This window comes from Cervus elaphus, chromosome 4 (genome assembly GCF_910594005.1).
Source record: "Cervus elaphus chromosome 4, mCerEla1.1, whole genome shotgun sequence".
NCBI lineage: Eukaryota > Metazoa > Chordata > Mammalia > Artiodactyla > Cervidae > Cervus > Cervus elaphus.
The window spans coordinates 47,806,054-47,830,244 of NC_057818.1; the positions used below are offsets into that span (position 1 = coordinate 47,806,054).

The following is a 24,191-nucleotide window of genomic DNA, read 5'->3' on the forward strand; positions in this document are numbered from 1 at the left end:
TTTACTACAGTGATATAAGATTTAATCAATATTTGAAAATCTATCATATTAACAGTAAAAAAAACCACATTATATTCATTGTATCAATTGGTGCATATTTCAAGTAGAATTTCAAGGAAGTATAGATTCATGACAGTGTTTACAGGTAGCAAAGGGTTCTCAAAATTACAACGGGCTTGAGAGTGGAGGAACAATCAAGTATTCGGGGTTGTCATAAAAATATGGCTCCAGGGTAAAGATAAAGCCAACTTTCATCCTTTCTGTGAAAGAGCAGGGCTTCTAAGAATTTTAAAGTCATTTTCCCACAGAAGCCTCACAGGAAACCCAATACAGAGAAGAACCTGTTGATCTTTTGTCTAACTGAATGAACCCTAATAAAAATCATAGAAAATACAATCTTAAAGAGAATTGTACTTGATGCACTGCAAGCTTGAGCTTAATGGGAAACAGTATAAAATTAAAAAAAGGCCTTTGGATGCCAAAACTCTACAGGCCAAAAGCAGTCTGAGAAAACGACTCAGCTGTAAACACAGGCTACATTTTATGAAGAGGGGAAAAAAAAAAAGTCCAGCATGACTCAGGGTAGAACCAAGAAGGCCTCAGTAAACAAACATGCTACTCGACAGCAGAGACACACTTAAATTTGGGTTCTGTATTATGTAGTAACGCAAACCACTGAAGTTCACAGCTTCCCAACTACAGCAGAGAAACGCTGCGAGAAATTGAGATGTTAATTCTTTTTTTGAATGAAGTACTCAAAACCTCATGTGTATTTTACACTTAAGACCATTTTAATTTGTACTAACCACCATTCCAGTTCTCAGTAGCTCAGTTTTAAGTGCTCAACATGCTGCTAGCATCTACTTTATTAGATACTACAGTTCTATTCCATTGATTACACAAATAGCTGCAACTGCTCTTTTTACTCACTCCTGAAATATATGAAGTACTATGGGAACAGGTACTACAAGAGATGTAGCATTAGTTGCACTAGAGAAAATCTGGATCCTCAATCTTAATTTCCCAAATACCTTATAGAACATTTACTATCCCTATGTGTAGAACTTTAGTTACATCCGTAAGTTCTGATAGGTAGCCATTTACAAACACTATTCACTTAAAGCTGGCTATAATTTCATAGATGCTTTATGATTTTAAAAGTGATGGAAAATTTCAAATACATGAAAATAGAGAAAATAGCAAAAACAAAATAAGCAAAAGCCATGCAACTGATTTATCTTACCATGACTTAAACAAGTTATCTATCCTCACTTTTCTTTTGCATGAGCATTTTAACAGTAATTCTACACATACTGTTTATGTGTATAAACTTGCTAATTTATCTCCAAGACACTTTTACATAAACATAATGCTATTAGCACATCTAATAAGAACATAATTTCTTAATATTATCTAATACTATCAACAGTCCCATTTCCCCAACTGTCATAAAAATGTCTTTTGTTTGTTCAACCTGTGATCTAAATGAAAAACACTCATTCATTGCATTTGATTGATACATCTCTTAAGACTTCGTTAACATCTGAGAGTTCCACCTCCCTTTTTTCAATCCATTTCATTGGGTGAGAAGCTTATAGTCATTACTCTCATAGAATTACCCACATTTTATTGGTCTGCTTCCTGTTATATCGTGTAATTTGTTCTTCTGTTTCCTGAATTTTCTTTAAAGTGGGAGTTAGATCTTGATGCTTAATTAGATTCAGGTTCAATATTTTTGGCAATGGGATGTCTTATTGTATCATACAAGGAGGCATAAAATGTTTTGTCCTATTTTTGATGAGATTAAAGTTGATCAGTGGGTCAGATGTTGTCAACCTGATCTATTCACTGGGAAGTTCATATAGACCATTCACCTAAAGGTCTTAACACTTCTACTGAGAACTGTGCTTAGATCCATTATTTCATTATGTCCTGCAAATTCTCTAATAAAGAACTTTACCTCATCAACATCTAGTTGCCTTAAGCTATAGTTTATACAGGAAATGCAGGCTAAATCACTCCTCCTTCCTTCTGTTTATCAATGTCCAGAATGAGTTGGTGCCCTGGCAACCTCCAAAGGTTGGTATGTACAGATGAAAGAACAGAGGTGGTAATAAGTAAGATCAAAAGCTTTTTCACATTCACTCTTTAAGAGAGTTTCTTTCTATGAATTTCTATCAATTTCCAAAAGTTTAACATGGTTTGAGTGGTGATAAAACACTGCTATGTATTCATTAAATTAGCCTACTCTTTTAAAACCTCTTGTTTTAACTTTGAGCATGAAGCAAAAGGGATTCCTACATTCAAACACTTCTCCTCTAGAATTTCTTTTCTAACGCTCCTTAACACAAAATTCACAATGGGTGGCTTTCTTATAACTATTTAGTGACATTATGAACTCTCTGATGGTAAGTAAGATGTGAATGCTGCCTAAATGCCTTCTTACATTCCTTACATTTGTATGGTTTCTCACCAGAATGAATTCTCTGATGTTGGATAAGAGATGAATGAAGTCTAAAGGCCTTTCCACATTCCTTACAGTCATAGGGTTTCTCACCAGTATGAATACTCTGATGTTGAGTAAGTTGGGAGAGCAATCTAAAATTCTTCTCACATTCCTTACACTTATAAGGTTTCTCACCAAAATGAATACTCTGATGTTGGGTAAGTTGTGAGAACAGTCTGAAGGCCTTCCCACATTCCTTACAATCATAAGGTTTCTCTCCAATATGAATACCCTGATGTGAAATAAGTTCTGAGTAACGACGAAAGAACTTCTGACATTCCTTACATTCATAAGGTTTCTCACCAGTATGAATTCTCTGATGGAGAGTTAGATGATAGGCACGACTAAAGGTCTTCCCACATTCCTTACAATCATAGGGTTTCTCGCCAGTATGAATTCTCTGATGAAGAGTAAGTTGTTGCCGCACTCTAAAGGCCTTCCCACATTCCTTACAGTCATAGGGTTTCTCACCAGTATGAAGTTTGTGATGTACTCGAAGGCCTGTACTACACAGAAAAGCTTGCCCACATTCCTTGCATTCATAGCATTTCTCAGCAATATTAAGTCTTTGATGTCGAGTAAGGTGTGCATATTGTCTAAAGGTCTTCCCACATTCCTTACATTCATAGGGTTTCTCACCAGTATGAATCCTTTGATGGAGATTAAGTTGTCCTCGCACCCTAAAGGCCTTCCCACATTCCTTACAGTCATAGGGTTTCTCACCAACATGAATTCTCTGATGTACACGAAGATCTGCACCACATGTGAAGATCTTTCCACATCTTTTACATTCAAGGAGTTTGTCAGAAGCATGAATTCTCTGATGTCGACTAAGGTGGGCACACTGTCTAAAAGCTTTTCCACATTCTTTACATTCATAGGGTTTCTCGCCTGTATGAATTCTCTGATGGAAAGTAAGTTGCTGGCGTACTCTAAAAGCCTTCCCACAGTCCCCACATTCATAGGGCTTCTCTCTACTGTGAATTCTTGGATACAGAGTAAGAGATGTGCGTTTTCTGTTCTTGGGCATTTTTTCAGAGGTGGTTTTTTTCACTTGCCTAAAATATGCCTCGTGAGGACCCGCTTGTCCCTCAAACTTTTTATATTCACAATCTTTCCTGAAAAAAGAGTCTTCAAGGCCACAACCTCTAATTCTTTCCATTATCTCCCACTGAGAAAAACTCATTTCACAAATATCCTTTACTTGAAATAACTTTTTAGTGTCACATCTGGATTCCAAATCTGAAAGAAAAGAAGATAAAACACATGCTATTTTCTTCTAGAAAAAGTAAACAAAGAAGCAAATAAAAACTTTAGAATAGGAAAAAAGAAAATAAAGTCCAGTTGAAATAAATGTGCTTAAAAGTACTTTAAAAACTAACATAGCTTGAGAAAAGCTAAGAATAAAGAAAATAATGAATTAAGACCAGATAATTCAGAAGAAAATCAAAGTCTGAGATCTCTACCTAAGCTTTTTAATGATTTCCTTTTTAGTAAGAATAAAGTACAAATACTTTATTATGAATAACACAGCCTTTGTTTACCAAAAGATGTCATTTCAAGCTGTAGACCCCTTTACTCCCTATGTCTGTCACACTTGCCTCCTTTCAGCTACTAAAATATGTCACAATCTTTCCATTTTTTAAAGCTTTTTACTGGCTATTAAGTCTCCCAGGAATGCTGATGGGTTCTCCACATGGTTGGGTTCTTTTCATCCTTTAGATATCATGATAAAAATCAGAAAAACTATCTGTGCTGACTTCATCTAAATGATATCCTTCATTTTCTATCCCAATAATTTGTTCCCTGCTTCTTAGCACTTTTTTCAATTCTGTTGTCATATATTCATTAATTTTCCAAGTTTTTATTCTGTGTTCTTACCTTAACAATTTCCCAAGAGAAGAAAAAATCTTTCACTTATCACTGAATAACAAATACATAGCACAGAGAAACTATTATTAAGTTTTCATAATTAGTTAATAGCAAAAATATATATGTTTCCTTGCCTCCAGTCTTATACCTTTTTTTTTTAGCACTTTCTATAGAGATGGGAGACAAAAGCACACCAATGCTATCTCAATCAAATACATAAATGGAAAAATTTCTTTACATCTGCTCATCCTTCCAATGGCCTCTTTACTTTCATGTGCAGATATCTCCACTTCAGCTCACTGTCTACATAGCTGTAAGTGAACCTCGCTTTTGCAACCAAGGTAATGAAAGGTTCTATTTATTTATCTTCAAGTTTATTAACTATACACATGAATATTACAAACATGCAGCTCATTTTGTTTCTTCATACCCTTTCCTATCTTCTCCCTAAAGTCATCATAGCCAGTGCCATTTAGTTACTGTCTAGAAAGTATATTAGTGATTTTTTCAGTCAAAGCAACAGGTTTATAAAATAGTAACATGCTAGTAAAATTCTGAGCAAAAAATGTATTTTTTAAAAAAATCTACAACATTATTTTTAATATGCACAAACTAGAAAGAATCCAAGTATTCATTAACAGAAGAATGACTGAGAAAAGTTATGTATATAGATATGGATACAACACAATAAGAACAAACTGTAACAGCAACAAGAATGAATAATCTACAAGTACACACAATATGGATCATTCTCACTAACATAAGGGTGAGCAAACAAAGCCAGGCATAAAATAATATATATTATTCCATTTTTATAAAGCTCATAAACACTAAAACTAATCTATGGACTCATTAAAAGTCAGGCTATTAGTTAATTTTGATAGGGAGGAATGACTGGAGAAAACTAGAGAGGAGCTTCTGATATCCTACTAAAACTATTTCTGAATCAGTATACTGATTAGCTGGGCATAATTACTTTGTGAAAATTCAGTGAGCAGCATATTATGATTTCTGTTGTTTGGATCTATTTCAAAAAGTTTACTTTAAAAGTATATAATAAAAATATGTTAAAAGGCAACAATGATTTAAATACTGTAGATAATTTGTGAGCAGAGACAAATAAGTGAATGTCACAGAAGACACTCTGATGAAATCTGAGTATCTTTCTGCCTCCTTCCGTCTCCCATCCCTCTGTCCCTTCCTTCTTCCCTTACTCTTCCTCTTTCCTTTGTCTTTTTCTCTCCCCCTATCTTCCCTTCCTTCCCTTCCTCTTTCCTCTTCTTTCTCTCTCTCTCTCCCTGACTATCTTCCCTATTCAAGAAAGCAATGTAAAACTAATGTAATTTTGTAAAAATTACTGGGAAAAAAAAATTTAACACCTACAAGTGTTAAGGCAAATAAATTATAACTGATATATAAAATGAACAGTAATTAGCTAGTCATAACAGTAGTAAATAACTAGGTAACTACAAAGGCGTGACAGCTGTTATTAAGATGGTGATTTCAAAGAATTTACTTGTAAATTAAAAATCAATGATTTAAAGGAAAACAGTAGTCAAAATAAACACTGAAGGCCCAAACATTGGGAAGAAAAATGAGAAAGTGTATACAAAACAAAAGCTCATACAAACTGGTATAAGAAAATTAAACAAAAAAAAAAAAAAAAGAAAAGAAAATTAAACAATGGAAAAAGTAAGAGAATAAAGGAAGTGAGCAGACAATGCACAAAATAAAAATATAAACACACTGAGGACAAAATGTCCATATTCACTCATTTAAAAGAAAAAAAAAAAGTAGAAGTTACAATACTTACCCTAAAGAATTTGAAAGTTTTAAAGAACAAACAAAACATTCCCAGTGTGGATATAGTGAACCTGAGACCTTTTTTTAAATTAATTTATTTTTAAATTGAAGGATAATTGCTTTACAGAAATTTGTTGTTTTCTACCAAACATCAACATGAATCAGCCATAGGTGTACATATATCCCCTCCCTCTTGAACTTCCCTCCCACCTCCCTCCCCATCCCACCCCTCTAGGTTGATACAGAGTCCCTATTTGAGTTCCCTGAGACATACAGCAAATTACCATTGGCTATCTATTTTACATATGGTAATATAAGTTTCCATGTTACTCTTTCCAAACATTTCACCCTCTCCTCCCTTCTCCCTGTGTCCGTAAGTCTGTTCTCTATGTCTGTTTCTCTATTGTTGTCTTGCAAATAAATTCATCAGTATCATCTTTCTAGATTCTATATATATGTGTTAGTATATGATATTTATCTTTCTCTCTCTGACTTACTTCACTCTGTATAATAGGCTCTAGGTTCATCCACCTCATTAGAACTGACTCAAATATGTTCCTTTCTATGGCTTAGTGTAATATTCCATTGTGTATATGTACCACAACTTTATCCAATCATCTGTCAATGGACATCTAGGTTGCTTCCATGTTCTAGCTATTGTAAACAGTACTGCAATGAACACTGGGGTGCATGTATCTTTTTCAGTTTGGGTTTCCTCAGGGTATATGCCTAGGGGTGGGATTGCTGGGTCATAACCAAGACTTTTATATGGCTTCCCTACCTGACATGACACATTAAGACTTTGGCATGCTGAATATTCACATCTAGGAGACTATACTACAGTTGACCCTTGAACACTGGGGTAATAGGGGCCAATATCGCCCCTCCATTGAAAATCTGTGTATAACTTTACAGTTGGCCCTCCATTCCTGCAGTTCCACATAAACAGATTCAACCAACCTCAGATCATATAGTACTGTGCATGTGTGCTAAGTCACTTCAGTCATGTCCAACTCTTTGTGTCCCTATGGACTGTAGCCTGCCAGGCTTTTCTGTCTATTCTGTCTATTCTCCAGGCAAGAATACTGGAGTAGTTTGCCATGCCCTCCTCCAGGGGATCTTTCCAACCCAGGGATCAAACCCACATCTCTTACACCTACACTGGCAGGTGGGTTCTTTACCATTAGCACCACCTGGGAAGCCCACAGTACTGTAGTACACATTTTTTTTTAAACCCATGTATAAATGGACCCCGGAGAAGGCAATGCACCCCACTCCAGTACTCTTGCCTGGAAAATCCCATGAATGGAGGAGCCTGGTAGGCTGCAGTCCATGGGGTCGCTAAGAGTTGGACACAACTGAACGACTTCACTTTCATTTTTCACTTTCATGCACTGGACAAGGAAATGGCAGCCCACTCCAGTACTCTTGCCTGGAAAATCCCATGGACGGAGGAGCCTGGTAGGCTGCTGTCTATGGGGTCGCACAGAGTCGGACATGACTGAAGTGACTTAGCAGTAGCAGTAGCATAGATGGACCCATGTAGTTTAAACTCATGTTGTTCAAGGGTCAACTGTATAAACAACTGAACTGTAATCTTACGATTTCTATAAAAAGTCAGCCATGATTTTTCCCAAATTCGTTTATGCCAGTTCTTTCCCCTTCAAGAAACTAAAAGACAGCCATTTCAGTCAATCAAAACTAGGTTCAGTGCTTTGCTATTTCTGACTACAGATGCACACTGCATTGTTTCAGAGGAGACAGTAAGAAAATAGTAAAGATTGATGGGAAACATAAAAATTCATGAAGGACTCTGCACACAGATTGCTTTATAATTATCTTTAGATTCTTGTTCTACTTTAAATAAATTGAAACTGGAAATTATAGCCTATGCACTATACATGTGATTTAATCAAGAAAAAATTGGCTGGCCCAACATTGAAACAAAGGACAAACTAAACATCAAAAGACATATACAAAATATTTTAACTACTCAAAATAACCCAAATACTAGTTTGTAGTCTATTGAATCAAAGGGCTTTATTCTAGTAAATGATACTAATGCAAAAGCAAAATATTAGCCCATCTTATAGCAATGTAAAAGGAGAAATGTTATTTCCATTGGCAGGATACCAACTTTAATTAAAAAGAAAATAAGGAGCAAATTACCTGGTCATAAAGTTAATTTGTTTCCTGAGATGATGTCTTCAATAACTTTGCTGATACAAGATGATATGAATGTAGAATATTTATGACAGAAGCAGTTTTAGTCACATTAACACCAGGGTTAATGTATCCAGAGATCTGTAAATGTTAAAACCTTATAACGACAGAATTGTATTTCTGAAAGTCAAAACTGATTACATACTAAATAATCCATACTGAATTCCAAATAATTTTCACATTCTGCTAATTTTATTGCTAATTTCATCAAAGAATCAGAAGCAATGGAAAGAAAAATGTTATTCTCCCCTTTACCACGTTATCCAACCACTTAAGTTCATATTCTTATCATATGCATTGGTTTTCCTTCATAAATTGGCTCCTACTTCTACTCATTTACTGAAAGTCACTGCTTACAAAAATCACCCTCTCTCTTGATGCCATCAGTTTTCCTCTTTGAAATCATTCTCTTCAGACTATATACAAGTCCTAATACCTCACATCTTAAGATACTTTCCCTGTACCCCATGTGTCTGCTTTTATGGCAAAATTCCTCTTAAGTGTTACATACATTTATTTTCACCACTGTCTCACTTTCTTTTCCTTTTATCTCCCATTAACTTTAAAAGAAACCAAAATTTTATTACAGAGTACTTCTAACATACACAAATGTAGAAGAGTAATATTAAATGTACAAGTTATCTATGGACCAGCCTTAACAACATCAACCAAGCCCAATACTGACCTATGCAGACCCTTATCCACTCTCCTCAGATTGTCTGAAGCAAGTCCCATAATATATTTTGTAATCACTTTAGGATTTATCTCTAAAAGGATTTAAAAAATAATTGTAATACCATTACCCAAACCTGAAAAACTGAACAGTAACTCTTTGTCATTGTTGTTGTTCAGTTGCTAAACTGTGTCCAACTCTTTGTGACCCCATGAACTATAGCACACCTGGCTTCCCTGTCCTTCACCATCTCCCAGAGTTTGCTCAAACTCATGTCCATTGAGTCAGTGATGCCATCCAGCCATCTCATGCTCTTCTGCCTCCTTCTCCTCCTGCCTTCAGTCTTTCCCAGCATCAGGGTCTTTTCCAATGAGCTGGTTCTTTGCCTCGGGTGGTCAAAGTACTGGAGCTTCAGCTTCAGCATCAGCCCTTCCAATGAATATTCAGGGTTGATTTCCTTTAGGACTGACTGGTTGGATCTCCCTGCTGTCCAAGGGACTCTGAAGAGTCTTCCCCAGCACCACAGTTCAAAAGCATCAATTCTTCGGCACTCAGCTTTCTTTAAAGTCCAACTCTCACATCCATCCATGACTACTGGAAAAACCGTAACTTTGACTAGACAGACCTTTGTTGGCAAAGTAATGTCTGTTTTCTAACAGGCTGTCTAGGTTGGTCATAGCTTTCCTTCCAAGGAGCAAGTATCTTTTAATTTCATGGCTGCAGTTACAATCAGCAGTGATTTGGGAGCTCAAGAAAATAAAGTCTGTCACTGTTTCCCTTGTTTCCCCATCTATTTGTCATGACATGATGGGACTGGATCTTAGTTTTCCTGAATTTTGAGTTTTAAGCCAGTTTTTTCACTCTCCTCTTTTACCTTCATCAAGAGGCTCTTTAGTTCCTCTTCACTTTGACCCTATAGCATTTCTCATATTCTGACTGTATTCCCAAGATGTAGTAGAACATATTTCTCTATCTTCCTCCAATAAATTAGTGGTTGGCTAATTTAGAAGCTCCATCAGACTTAGGCCCACTTCATAGGTGATACTGTATTCTTTCATTTGAAGAAATACAATCTGACTGTCTCTATTTCTGTGATGTTATCAGCAGTGATGTTCAGTGTCTAGATCCAATAGCTCACTACAGGTTCTAAGCTGGTAATATTCTAAGTCTATAATCCTTCATTTATTCACCGAATACTTTAAGAAAAACATGGGCTTCCCCAGTGGCTCAGCTGGGTAAAGAATCTGCCTGCGAATGCAGGAGACATGAGTTTGATCCCTGGTTTCAGAAGATCCCACACGCCACAGAGCAACTAAGCCTGTGTGCCACAATCACTCAGCCTGTACACTAGAGCCCATAAGCCACAACTACTGAGCCCACACGCCACAACTACTAAAGCCTGCTTGCTTAGAGTCTGTGCTCTGCAACAAGAGAAGCCAGGTCAATGAGAAGCCCATGCACCACAATGAAGAGAAGTTCCCACTCACTGCAACTAAAGAAAACCTGCATGCAGCAATGAAGACCCAGCACAACCAATAAATAAATAAATAAATCTTGGGGGAAAAAGAATTTACAGAATTAACTATATTTTATGTGGTTGTAATACATTTCAGTTATGTATATAGATGCTTAAATGATTCCATCTTTTACAGGTTGAAGAACCTCTGCCAACTGGTTTCTCTTCCCTGACTGCCCTATCTAAATTACCCCATTAACCCATCATGATTCCCCATATTCTTACCTCCTTACTCTTCTTAACAATATTTAATCACTTCATGATACTAATCCATTTGTTTACCATACAATTTCCCTACTACAATGTAAACGCCATGAAAAGAAGGCAATGAAGAAATATATACCTAAGAGGCAAAATACAAAAGATGAGCTAAGTAGAAATTAGATGCAAAATACAAGTAAAATGGTGGTCACTGGGGAAGAAAGCTTTCCCCCATTGAAATGAGAAGGAAACAGGACAGTGGAGAAAGAAGAGATAAGTGGAAGTAGAGATGAAATTTCTTTGGCTGTCCATGCTGAGATCTAAGTTTTCTTCTCAGGTGTCACGTCTCTCCTTCGTAATCAACATCTAAGGAGTGTGTTTCTTCCCAACCTGCAGGGATATGCTGTGCCAGTAGCTGACCCTCCCCGACAAGCACTTACTCACCTAGTCTCCATCTTCTTTTCTCATCCCTCACAACCATCCAGGGTTCCTTCCCTTGCTCTAACAGAGTAATTACATCTGGCTTAGAAATGGAACATCCTCCTTGGAAAAAAACCACAATAGAACATAATAAAGAAAAGTATAAAACTGACCAAGGCTTCAGAACAAAGAAGAGTAATTGGACAGAAAAACATTCATATTAGAGTTACTTGAGGATCACAAGAACAGAGAGAGAGGAATACTGTCTTATTATAATCGCCAGTTCATACAGGCTTTGTCTCTAGAAGTGATCGTTGAGAGCACTGGCTTCAAATCCTGCCTCTGTCACCTGAGTCACTTACAGGCTGAGTTTTTTCAGTTGGAAAAACAATAATATATACTCATAAGTAAATAATAATATATTAAATAATATATTAAAATATATGAAATAATAATGTATACCCTGGAGAAGGAAATGGCAACCCACTCCAGTATTCTTGCCTAGAGAATCCTGTGGACAGAGGAGCCTGGTGGGCTGCTGTCCATAGGGTCGCACAGAGTCGGACACAACTGAAGTGACTTAGCATGCATGCATGCATTGGAGAAGCAAATGGCAACCCACTCCAGTATTCTTGCCTAGAGAATCCCAGGGACAGAGGAGCCTGGTGGGCTGTCGTCTATGGGGTCGCACAGAGTCGGACACGACTGAAGTGACTTAGCAGAGGCAGCAATGTATACCCATAAGATTTCTGTGAGGTGTCACTTAATAAACCAAGTGCCTGGATGAGTGCCTAGTACATACTAAGCACTATGCATGTTCATTAGGTGCTATTTTTGCTTTTATTTAAATATTTTGCTAGGAGGAAAATAATTTGTTTCTCGCCAATATATTCATCCAATGTCAAATGCAAAGTTCATGTATTTTAAACTTTTAATCATAAAAGTTAATGTTTAAATCAATTAAAAAGATAATATGTTTGTTGTAGTAAATTGAATGTGTCCACTTGAATTTCAACAAACGATTGATTTAACCCAGTATCATACACTGTATCAATTTTTTCAATAGGTATATAGAGCAGACACCTCTGTCTTCCTACTCACACTGCAGGTTAAGTTAATAGATAATAGACCATCTACCACAATATGAAAACAGACTTCTTTGAAAATGGTTTTGCTCTGAGTGTCTAAGAATTTATATCCAACTGTCATTAAAGAGAAGCAATTATATAATAGAAAAGGCAAAGGAAAATGTAAAGGTCAGTGATTTATGGGGGAAGCTAACGGTGCTATTTAATAGTTTAACAGCTGAAGGCACCTATTCTCAAACTACAAAACAGACAGTCGACTAGTTTTTAGACAGTCAGCCCTGAAATTCAGTCATGTGAATTTCTACATTATCTGACACAGATAACTTACCCAGTGACACCAAGTTGCTATAATTCTCTAATATCACATCTCTGTATAAATTCCTCTGATTTGAGTTCAGGCATTCCCACTCTTCCTGAGAAAAGTCCACAGTCACATCTCTGAACATCACCAAATCCTGAAATGACAAACCCATGATTTGTAAAATTATTTACTTCTGTATAGGGCCATATGCCACATATTGTCTCTGTGTATCCTTCCCTTTCCCTTCTTTTTTAAAATAATTCTTTCAGAAAGTAATTAACTCATAGCTTGTGCAAAAACAGGACCTGGGTTGACTCTGACTCACAAGCTGCAGTTTGCCTATTACTGCTATACACAAAGCTACCTATATACTGTGGTATACTTAGTTTTACTTCCAGATATGCACAAGTAGTCAATCAGAGTTTCACTAAATTGTAGCAATATTTTCTTAGATCAGTCTCCCACAGCAAAAGAAATAAAAGCAAAAATAAACAAATGGGACCTAATCAAACTTGAAAGCTTTTGCACAGTAAAGGAAACCATCAATCTTCTACTGATGGGCACAAAAGAAAACAAAATGAAAAGACAGCCTACTGAATGGGAGAAAATATTTGCAAATGATGTGACCAACAAGGGGTCAATATGCTAAAAATACCAAGAACTCATACAACTCAATACCAAAAAAAAAAAAATCAAAAAAATGGGCAGAAGACCTAAAAAGACATTTTTCCAAAGAAGACATTCACATGGCCAGGAGACACATGAAAAGATGCTCAACATCACTGATTATCAGAGAAATGCAAATCAAAATCACATGGTATTGCTTCACATCAGTGACAATGGTTATCACCCAAAGTCTACAAGTAATAAATGTGGAGAGGGTGTGGAGAAAAGGGAATCTTCCTACCCTTTTGGTGGAAATGTAAATTGGTGCACCCACTATGGAGAAGAGAATAGAAGTTCCTTAAAAAACTAAAAATAGAGCTACCATATGATCCAGTAATCCCACTTCTGGATATATATCGAGAAAATAAAGTTGGGTCTGGAAAAAATTCTTTAGTTTTATGCAAACTCTACTTTTTAAAACAGAGATCCAATTTCATCACTATATGTATCATTAGCATTTTCCCTTATCATAACAAACCCTTTATTGAATATTTTAAGCTTACTACAAAATAGTCCATTTTATAGATATGTTGGCCTTAATGATTATATTTAGATATTTCTTTTTCTTTTTAGTTCTACCACTTTATTGCTACCAACCCATCTCCCTCCACCGTCGTGCACACATGCTCAGTCATGTAACCCCATGGACTGCAGCCCGCCAGGCTCCTCTGTCCATGGACTTTTCCAGGCAAGAATACTGGAGTGGGTTGCCGTTTCCTTCTCCATAGATATTTCTTTTTTTTTGTTTTGTTTTTTCCTGTAACAGATGTTTATTTATTTATTTTTGTTTTTTTCTTTTTTTTTCATTTATTTTTATTAGTTGAAGGCTAATTACTTTACAATATTGTAGTGGTTTTTGCCGTACACTGACATGAATCAGCCATGGATTTACATGTGTTCCCCATCCTGCACCCCCCTCACACGTCCCTCCCCATCACTTTTAAATATGCTAAGTTATATTTACAATTTAGGTTATACAAAATTTCTAAAGCTGCAATGTCTCACTTGCTATCTTAGACACATGTGGTTACTGAGCATTTGAACTGTAGCTAGTAAAAATTTAGATGTGCTATAAAATACACACCAGATATTGAAGACTTTATGAAAAAAAAAGAAAGCAACATATCTCAATAATTCTTATTTTGGTTACACTTTGAAATGATAATATTTTGCTATATTTGGTTAAATAAAACACTAAAATTACTTGTGCATTTTGTTTTTACTTTTTAAAATGTGACACTAAAATGTTTAAGATTATGTGCCTTGCATATTATCCTACACTTTTTATGAGACTGACATGAGGCCTACTGCGCTAAGAAGGCACTAATTTTGTATTTTTAATATTGGACACTGCAGCTCTAAAGTGTTCTCCAATCCTGAGTTTCTCATATCAGTTGTCTCCCTCAAGGGACTTCATTTCTGCTTTATCGCTGCTCTAGACAAAGACTGAACACACAGGAGACTGAATAATTTGGTCAATTCACACATGGACATGGATGGACAAGAGAGGGGCACACAGGAAGGGCCAGGCTGTCTGGCTCCATCCTTCACTAGAATGGGAACATCTAGGAAGCTGTTTGGACAGGGATCTGTTTGGAAGTTTCAGGAGAACTAATGAGAATGTTCACATAACCTGAAAAAAAATCACAGCATTCCAAATAGAGAAAAATACCAACTTACATGAGCCATGATTTCAGAGTTGCAAGAAAATGATTAGTTTTTCTCAAGGGTCATTTACTGAAGAAGCAGAGTCCACAGACAGAAGCCAAAAACTGGAGGAAGAGTATGAAGCCATAAGAACAAAATCCCAGAGCCCCCAAATTTTAAAAACTCACATGACTTCTCCATTCCTACATGCAACACCCCTCCATCACAACTCCCAACACACAGACAAGTTATGAAAGGTAAGAGCTAATTTAGACAAATACATGCCCTTCCCAAAACAACAGGAAAATCACTGCACAAGGATAGACATGGAGAAGACTCTCCAGAAGAGAAGGTCATTTCCAGCTGTTTTGGCAGGAGAGATTCCGGGCAGTCCTCCACCTCAGTGAGGCTGATCTGGACTCAAGAGTAGGCTGCCCAGACCTGTCCTGAGCAGAGATCCATCTCCCCTCATTCCCCGTTTTCCCAGCTAATAAGTGGCTACACCATCTAAACCAGAATATCCTTCTCAGACTCAGGAATCTGGCTTGCCTACCCAACCATGAAGACAGAAAATATTATAGAGAAGAATTTTCCAAACTATGCCACACATTGGAATCACCAGCAAATGGTTTTTTGTTTTTTTTTTTTTAAGAGAACTTAAGTGTATTTTTTTTTTTTAAACATTTTGTTTATTTGACTGCACCAGGTCTTAGCTGTAGCACCTGGGATCTTTGATCTTCATTGCAAGCATGCAGGATTCTTTAGTTATAGCATGCAAACTCTTAGTTGCAGCATGTGGGATCTTCTATTATAGTTCCCTGGTCAGGGATTGAACTCAGGCCCCCTACATTGGGAACACAGTCTTAGCCACTGGACCACCATGGAAGCCCATTAGCAGACCTTTAAAATATACTGATGCCTGACTCCCATGCCCCAAGCATTCTGATTCAATTAGCAGAGAGTTGTGACTCGGGAATCAAAATTTTTAAACTTTCCCCAGGTGATCATAATGGGCAGGTTTAGTAATCAAATTTTGTATGCATCAGAATCACCTGAAAGGCTTATTAAAATACAGTTTGCAGGGCCCTGTTCCTCAAGTTTGGCATTTACTGGAGCCGGGGTTGGGCTTGAGAAATTGCATTTTGAAAACATTTCCATGTTGATACTGATGCTGCTGGTCCAAATGCCACAATTTGAGAACCACTGGCACAGACCATGCCTAGAAACCTTTATAATGGCAAAACTGTACTTGCCCACTGGGATCTCTTCCTCAAGGCTGAACTATCTTTCCCAGAATCCTCAGAGCTCACTGTTCACCACCTTCTATTAGGAATCATCAATATTGTCTACATGATCTCATTTACCGATCCTATTCTCTTGGTACTCAGGCTGGGGAAAAGTGAATTTGTAAAACCTGAGTATGGATAATGAAATAACCCACTAGTTAAAACTCAATAGTAACTAAGGAGCTGCATTTAAAGGAACTGGATTAGCAGATTTTAAAAACTGATAATACTTATCACTAAGACTGGAGAAATGGACACTTGTGGTATGGTGTAAAAAGAATGAAATGATACATGGAAAATGATTATAATGAGACCAAAAAAGTCAAAATAGACTTGGAATAAGATTTTATTGTGTTACCTCTGCTGGATGGTATCCCACGTGATCTTTATTTTGTTCTTCCCAGGAGTCTCTCAATTTTTTAATCAAGAAATTTTTAATCTGTAAAAAAAAGAAAACTTTAATTTGTATCACTTGTACTTGGACATAAATTTAAAACAGCTCTACAAGAGATATCACAAAAAGCCCCAACAATTCCATCGCTGATACCCTTTCCCCTATCTTCCAAATCTAGAGGCAACAATTTTCACCTCTTTTAGCTATTTCTTTTGTTATATAAATACCATATATTCAAATCACATGCTAATATTACTACTTCAGCTTTTATCCACCCATCTCCCACTTCATGTGTGCATAATTGCATCTCCCTATCCTTCCAATATTTTTTTTTTTCCCAGTGTGGTTTTGTTCTATTAAAGGGTACACATATTCAGTTTCTATGACTATGACTATTTAAATGCCATTACCAACTGAACTATATAGTATAATCAGATTATTTTGCCTTTCTTCTCTGAGTTTAAAATGATTTTGTTTTTTGTAAGATTCATTTTCTAGGTAATTATCATTAATTTATTTCTCAAACTCTCATTCAAATGAAGGATCAGGAGGATGAAGCTTCTGGCATAAAATAACAGAACTGTCCATTTCATACTCTAAGAAATAAAGCCAAATACTTTGTTATCACTTGTATCCCGAGTTGGCAGAAGTCAATGCCATATTCCTCAATGTTCCTACCTCTGAAATCCCACATGACTTTGAAGTGAAAAGCTGGTTAAGTAATAGGACCTAGAAAGCCTGCTGAAGGAATTGTGTAGGCAGTTTTGAACATCACTCCCCAATAACTTATTTCTTAAATACCTGATAAAACATCCACAAACAGAATAATAAAGTAATCATTAAATGCTGAGTTTTAGAAAACTTAAGGAATGGAAAATATCCAAGACACATTGAAAGAAAAAAAAAATCAGTTTAAAAAAAATATATAAAATCCATAAAAATGTTACAAAATCCATGAGAATACTGAATTCCTCTTTTTTATTAGTTTTTTTCCTCTTTTTTAAAAAATAATGAATTTCTTTTTTTTTATAATTTTATTTATTTTTGGTTGTGCTGGGTCATCATTGCTACAAGCAGGGGCTACTCTCTTGTTGCAGAGCACAGGCTCTAGGGCACACGGGCTTCAGTAGTTGTGGCATGTGGGCTTAGTAGTTGTGGCTCCCCAACTCTAGAGCACAGGCTTAATAGTTGTATATGGGGTAAGTTGCTCCACAGCATGTGAGATCTTCCTGGATCAGGGATTGAACCAATGTCTCCTGCATTGGTAGGCAGACTCCTTACCACTGAGCCCCCAGGGAAGACCCCTGAATTCCTATCTTAAATGAAGAACTAGAGGTCTTGCTTTCCTTTAAATTTTCAATTAATGTTATCCTATTCAGAAATAAAACTATATACAAAACCACAAATGCTTGTTATTTTGGGGAACATATGCTCTAAATATGAATAGTGATTATTTCTGGATGTTGGGAATATGTGTGTGTATGCTTAGTCAAATCCAATTCTTTATGACCCTATTGACTATAGTGTACCAGGCTCTTCTGTCCATGGGATTTTTCCAGGCAAAAATACAGGAGTGGGTTGCCATTTCCTCCTCCAGGGGATCTTCCCAACCCAGGGATGGAACCTGCGTCTCCTGCAAGTCTCCTGAATTGCAGATGGATTCTTTACCACTGGGAAGCCCTGTTGAGGACTATAATTTTTATTTTCTTCTTTAAGTTTCCTTAGTTACTAAATATTTCACAAGCTTGCATGAAATACATTATCTGAAATTTTTAAAAAGCTATTCCCATTAAAAATAATTTTTTAATGATTTGGGTAGACGGGTAGTCATTAAGAAAACTGTGATTACATAGGCCTGCATAAGTGGTAACAACAGGGAAATCAATGTCACTGAAAAAATAATTCTTACCAGTTCTTGAATACTGTATTTTATTAACACCCAGAAACCCTTCTGTGAAGGATCACAATGCTGATTCACAACATTTCCAAAAATCAAGAGATAGTATGCACAGCAGGCAGAAAAAAATGCTTATTTCATAGCAAATGCTCAGTCATTTGAGTTGACTCCTCCTGAATAACCAATTACTAAATCCTTGCAAAAGATCTTATTATTCCTTACCTTAGTGTTCAAGATACACAGGTAACAACAATTTCTTAAAAATCTTTATTCAGAACAATAAATACTTCCCAATATTACATTTTATATGGTTTCTTATTATGACTTTATAATCTTTATCATCCCATAACATTCCATCATAGATGGAGTGTGAATCACTTAACATTTCCATATTGTTAGATACTAGTTTTTTAAGATTATCCTCAAAATTATTCCTATTTATTCCAGACTTTGATGCTAGACCAGTGAAAATCAATTTTGTTGGGTCTTATACAATTCTGATATCATGAAATTACAAGTAAGCAGATTCCCCTCCCAAATTAACCACTGAAAAATATTTATGATATTTCTCTGTATATATCTTTGATTTTTTTCCTTGTCCTGAAAACCCATAAACAGAACCCAAAGACTTCATGTTAAGAATCCCTATTCTGGTCCATTTGCTGTTGATTTTTCTGCTTGCATTCATCATAAGTAACTTCACATTTTCACTATTCTTGGGAATAAAGAAAGTTGATAGGGAATGATTAAAAATCATCACTAACAGTAACCGCTAATATAATTAAGCAGTATTCTACTATGCTAGGTAATGTTTTAAGAGCTTCAACAGATATTAATTCAGGTAACCTTCAAAACAACCCTGTGAGGCATATAATAATTCCGATTTTACATATGAAGAAACTACAACACAGTTTTCCTTCGACTGCCCAAACTCACTTAGATTTAAGTGATGGTCAGGATTAAAATCCTCTTAATCTAGGTTCAAAATTCTTAACCACCGCATACATCTCTGTTCCTCTATTCCTAAAAAGTGAAAGTGTTAGTCGCTCAGTCCTGTCTGATTTTTTTCCACCCACGGACTGTATTCCACCAGGTTCCTCTGTCCATTCTCCAGGCAAGAATACTGGAGTGGGTAGCCATTCCCTTCCCCAGGGGATCGCCCCAAGACATACCCAAAACACTCATGCTACAAAATTCCACTTATAAGATAATAAGCTCTGAAGACCTCAAGCACAACATGGTTACTATAGATAATAATAATGTATTACATACTGGAAGTTTACCAAGAGTATATCTTAAGTACTCTTGTCACATACACAAAATAGTTAACCTTGAGAGGTAATAGTTAATTAGTCGGTGTGGTATTCTGTTCCACGATGTTTACATATATCAAAACATTATGCTGTACACATTAAACAATTTTTCATTTGTCCAAAATAAATAAAACTCATGCTACCAAACTCTAACCACATCAGGCTGGTACCAAAAAGTTCAACTCATGGATTCCCTTTGGGAAAAAGAATCCCCACTCCTACTGTGGAATAATTAGAGATGTCTAAACTCAACACAACCCAATAGCCATGAAATTAAAAAACAGTTACTCCTTGGAAGAGAAGTTATGACCAACCTAGACAGCATATTAAAAAGCAGAGACAAAAAAAAAGAAAAAGCAGAGACATTACTTTGCCAACAAAGGTCCGTCTAGTCAAGGCTATGGTTTTTCCAGTGGTCATGTATGGATGTGAGAGTTGGACTATAAAGAAAGCTGAGTACCGAAGAATTGATGATTCTGAACTGTAGTGCTGGAGAAGACTCTTGAGAGTCCCCTGCACTGCAAGGAGATCCAACCAGTCCATCCTAAAGGAGATCAGTCCTGGGTGTTCACTGGAAAGACTGAGATTGAAGCTGAAACTCCAATACTTTGGCCACCTGATTCGAAGAGCTGACTCATTTGAAAAGACCCTGATGCTGGGAAAGATTGAAGGCAGGAGAAGGGGATGACAGAGGATGAGATGGTTGGATGGCATCACTGATTCAATGCACATGAGTTTGAGTAAACTCTGGGAGTTGGTGATGGACAGGGAGGCCTGGCTTGCTGCAGTCCATGGGGTCGCAAAGAGTCAGACAGGACTGAGTGACTGAACTGAACTGAAACCCAACACTACTTAACAAATCACAGTCGAAAAGAAAACATAAACGGTAACTTCCAAAGGACTACTTCCATCATTAGAAACTGGGCTCACAGAGCAACTGGATTTATAGCACATGGTTAACTAAGGTGGCTCAGTGGTGAAGAATCTGCCTGCTAAAGGCAAGAGACACAAGTTCGATCCCTGGGTCGGCAAGATCCCCTGGTGTAGGAAATGGCAACCCACTCCAGTATTCTTGCCTGGAAAATTCCAAGGACAGAGGAGCCTGGCAGGCTGCAGTCCATGAGGTCCTGAAGAGTCTGAGCATAACTAACGGAAGAATTGCACTAAGTGGGCAACAGAAAGGGGAATCTATAAACTGGGTCCCCTGCCAGGACATAGGTAAATCCTAAAGTCAAAATCAGTAAGTAGATTACTCTTATTCAGGACATTTCAAGAGAAGGAAATTTTAACAATCTCGTGTCCCCAAAATCAAGTGCATTTCACGCAAACAAAGAAGCAGCAGAAACTCACAAAGAACGTGGCTTTTAGAGATGCAGCGGCGATTTGCTTCACTTCATAGGCCTCTGGAGACTGAAAGGGCTCGGGAAGCAAACCCGGTTGATTACACCGCAGGCGTTTCTGGACTCGGTCAACACCCACCGTCCACGCCCCCTTGACCGTCGCTACCCACCACCTGCAAACACAATGGGCAGATAAAGACCGGAGAAGGTCCGCCGCTCTGGGTCGGCTGTAATTCAGACACCGCAGCTACCCACGCTCGGGCGACCACCGCGCCTTGCAGGGGACTTTCATTCAGAGGTTCCACCTCCCGTTTCCCTCTCAGGCCTTTCCTCTACGGCCAGGCCTCGGTGGTCTGGGCGAGGAAGGCGACGGGCAGGACCGCCGGGAACAGGCCGGGGCGGCGCCCAATTACCGCCGCACGAGCTTAACCCCGCGCCGCCCAGTCTCAGAACTGCAAAGCCCTCACTCCGGCCTGAGGCCCCCAAATCCAACCTCGATCTGGTCCGCAGAACCTGCCCGGTCTCGCGCTTGTTTCCTTCAGAAGAGCAGCGGCTACCACCGAGCCTGCCTTACCGCCCTAGGGCTGCGCCAGACTCCGGGGACCGCCCAGCGCTCCAGACCGCGGCGCCGGAATTCCGGAGAGTGCCTTCTCGGTCCCGAGTGCGCAGGCGCGAATGGGGTGGGTGGGTGTTGGGGGGCAGGCCCCCGGCTCCTCAAGAAGCGCTCGGGGAAGACTGCTGGGGCACGATGCCCGCGGGGTCTGGAAGAAGAGCAGGGTTCCCTCGTAGGCCAACTCCTCGCCTGTAAACGTGATCTTGTGAGTGACTGGTGCCCTCGAGCAGAATCCACACCTGCTCCCCTGTTGGAACTGCAGTCCAAAAATCAGAGAAACTATATTCCAGCTTTTCTCACTCGGTTCTCGGTTCTCGGCTCCGCAAAGGGCTCAGACCCGGAGCTCCGCCCCTGGCGCGAGAGCCCAGCGCTCAAGCTCCTGAAAGATTCTGTCTCTGTCCCTCGTGGAGGTGAAGGTGTTCCAACCGGGGATTCTTAATGCAGCTGAGGAGGCTCTTGGGGCCACGCACATTGAGGGCTGGGGGAGGAGGGGTACGAAGAGATTGGAGCCAGTATTCCCAGTTGGTCTAGGGTGTCCAGATCTTTAGATTTTTAAAGGTGACCCTGATTGCTATATCCAGTGCCCCAAGCGTGTCTCTGTGACATTTGCCAAAAGACTAACAGTGGTGTGGTGCCCTCTGTGCCTGCCTTGTGATTGTGGATGGAGTTGTGTTTTCATGCATTAAGTTTCATGGGATGTGTGCCACTCCGTGGATGCTGGAGTGAAACGGACTCAGGGAGAAAGGAAACCAAGCAGGACCCCCTGCGGCCCTCCTTGATACAAAAGCTGTTTGGTTTTAGCCTCCTGCATCTTCCCAGAGTTCCAAAAGGCTGATTCAAACAGTTGCTAATCAGAAAAGTGGGGAAATGTAGAAACAGAAGAGAGGGGATCAAGCAACAGTGATGAGTACAAACAGTGCAGCAGTGGAAGTTCTAGTTTTTCCTCGAGGAATATACATAGCAATGTATCTGAGTTCTGCTGGAACTAAGGCCCACACCCCGGTGGAGGATGGCAACTTGAGGCTGGGTACCAAAGTCCGGGAGCCCTGCCCTGTAATCTCACCACTAACCAATCAGAAAAAGGTCACACACTCCACAGCCTTCACCCCAAATTTTGCCTTTGAAAACTCCTGGAAAACCATTAGGGAGTTTGGGGCTTTGGAGGCGGAGCCACCTGTTCTACTTGCTTGAAAAGTGAAAGTCACTCAGTCATGTCCAACTCTGCAACCCCATGGAGACTATACAGTTCATGGAATTCTCTAGGCCAGAATACTGGAGTGGGTAGTCTTTCCCTTCTCCAGGTGATCTTCCTGACCCAGGGATCAAACCAGAGTCTCCTGCATTGCAGGCAGATTCTTTACCAGCTGAGCTGCCAGGGAAACTGCTACTTGCTTGACCCTGCAGTAAACCATTCTCTGTTCCAATCTCTTGATTTGTTTGGCTTCACTATGGGTTGGGCACGAACCTGCATTTGACAACAGGTCGCATGCTATTATGCTGCACTGTGAAACCAGCTTTAGGAGTGTCTGGTAGTGTTGAAGAGGAGGGAATTTTCCTCTTAAGCTTCCAAGTTCTTCTGCCTCTTGTTACTTGAAAACTGGGTTTCCCTCTTTTGGTGTTGAGCCAAAAGACACAACTAGGCCAAAGATTGGGAGAAGGAGGAATTATTACCTGCAGCATTTAAGGAGAACACTGGGATCTTTCCCAAAGCAGTGTCTCCTCAAATAGAGAAATTGGGGAAGTTTTAAGTTAAGGGCACATGCATATTCATGAAGGGGCCTGAGCAGAGGAGAATTCAGCGTTGAACTGGGATAATTCTAGAATCCTAGCTTCAGTTGACTTAAGTCTCTTTCTGTCCTCCTCCTTAGGTGGTGGGGCCTTAGTTTCTGTAGAACTCAGAGATATGTTACTCTGTATATCCCTTGAAGAGGAAATGGGACTTTGTTTTATGACTGCACTATTGTTTGACTGCCTTTTCTCTGTTCCTACGTTCCTTTGTTGCCTTAAGATCATTTATTACTGAGTCTGTTTAATGGCAAGGAGATCACAAAATGGCTTAGGCTGGGACTTCCCTGGTGGTCCAGTGGTTGAGAATCCACCTTCCAACGCAGGGGACATAAGTTCCATCCCTGGTCAGGAAACTTATGTGCCATATGCCACAGAGCATCTAAAACCATGTGCTGCAACTACTGGGCCTGCACATTCTGGAGCCCCCATCCCACAACTAGAGAGAGGCATGCCCCAACAAAATCCCAGGTGTCACGACTAAGCCCTGACACAGTCAAAAAAAAGGCTGGACCAAAATGGCTTCTCTGAATTCTTTCCTGGAGAATCCCAAGGACAGAGGAGGCTGGTGGGCTACAGTCTATAGGGTCAAAAAGAGTTGGACACAACTGAAGCAATTTAGTACATACACGCATATATGTCAGGAA

General features: G+C 38.7%; 1 protein-coding gene across 3 annotated transcripts; it reads right to left on the reverse strand.

The window, feature by feature from the left end:
- LOC122687533 (zinc finger protein 30 homolog) lies at positions 1 to 21,798 on the reverse strand. Of its 3 annotated transcripts, XM_043893083.1 has the most exons (7): positions 21,640 to 21,798; positions 21,157 to 21,319; positions 16,561 to 16,641; positions 14,950 to 15,041; positions 12,631 to 12,757; positions 11,239 to 11,337; positions 1 to 3,748 (listed from the first exon to the last, which is right to left on the reverse strand). In XM_043893083.1, the coding sequence occupies exons 4-7, from the start codon at positions 14,956 to 14,958 to the stop codon at positions 2,379 to 2,381; spliced, it is 1,605 nt and encodes a 534-aa protein (XP_043749018.1). In that variant the 5' UTR covers positions 14,959 to 15,041; positions 16,561 to 16,641; positions 21,157 to 21,319; positions 21,640 to 21,798; the 3' UTR covers positions 1 to 2,378. The 3 variants fall into 3 exon arrangements, with proteins under 3 accessions (XP_043749018.1, XP_043749026.1, XP_043749010.1); XM_043893091.1 differs by lacking the exon at positions 14,950 to 15,041; XM_043893075.1 differs by lacking the exons at positions 14,950 to 15,041; positions 16,561 to 16,641; positions 21,157 to 21,319; positions 21,640 to 21,798 and having other exon boundaries at positions 12,631 to 12,790.
- Between the last annotated feature and the right edge of the window lie 2,393 nt (positions 21,799 to 24,191).

What these genes read in the sequence shown, in the direction of transcription:
- LOC122687533 (XM_043893075.1), bottom strand. Translation starts at nt 12,775, where the DNA reads ATGGGTTTGTCATTTCAGGATTTGGTGATGTTCAGAGATGTGACTGTG. An exon ending in TAGCAACTTGGTGTCACTGG is followed by an intron (nt 11,338 to 12,630) that starts GTAAGTTATCTG and finishes TTTTTTTCCAAG; the next exon opens with GAGGATGTTCCATTTCTAAG. An exon ending in GAAAAGAAGATGGAGACTAG is followed by an intron (nt 3,749 to 11,238) that starts GTGAGTAAGTGC and finishes CTTTTCTTTCAG; the next exon opens with ATTTGGAATCCAGATGTGAC.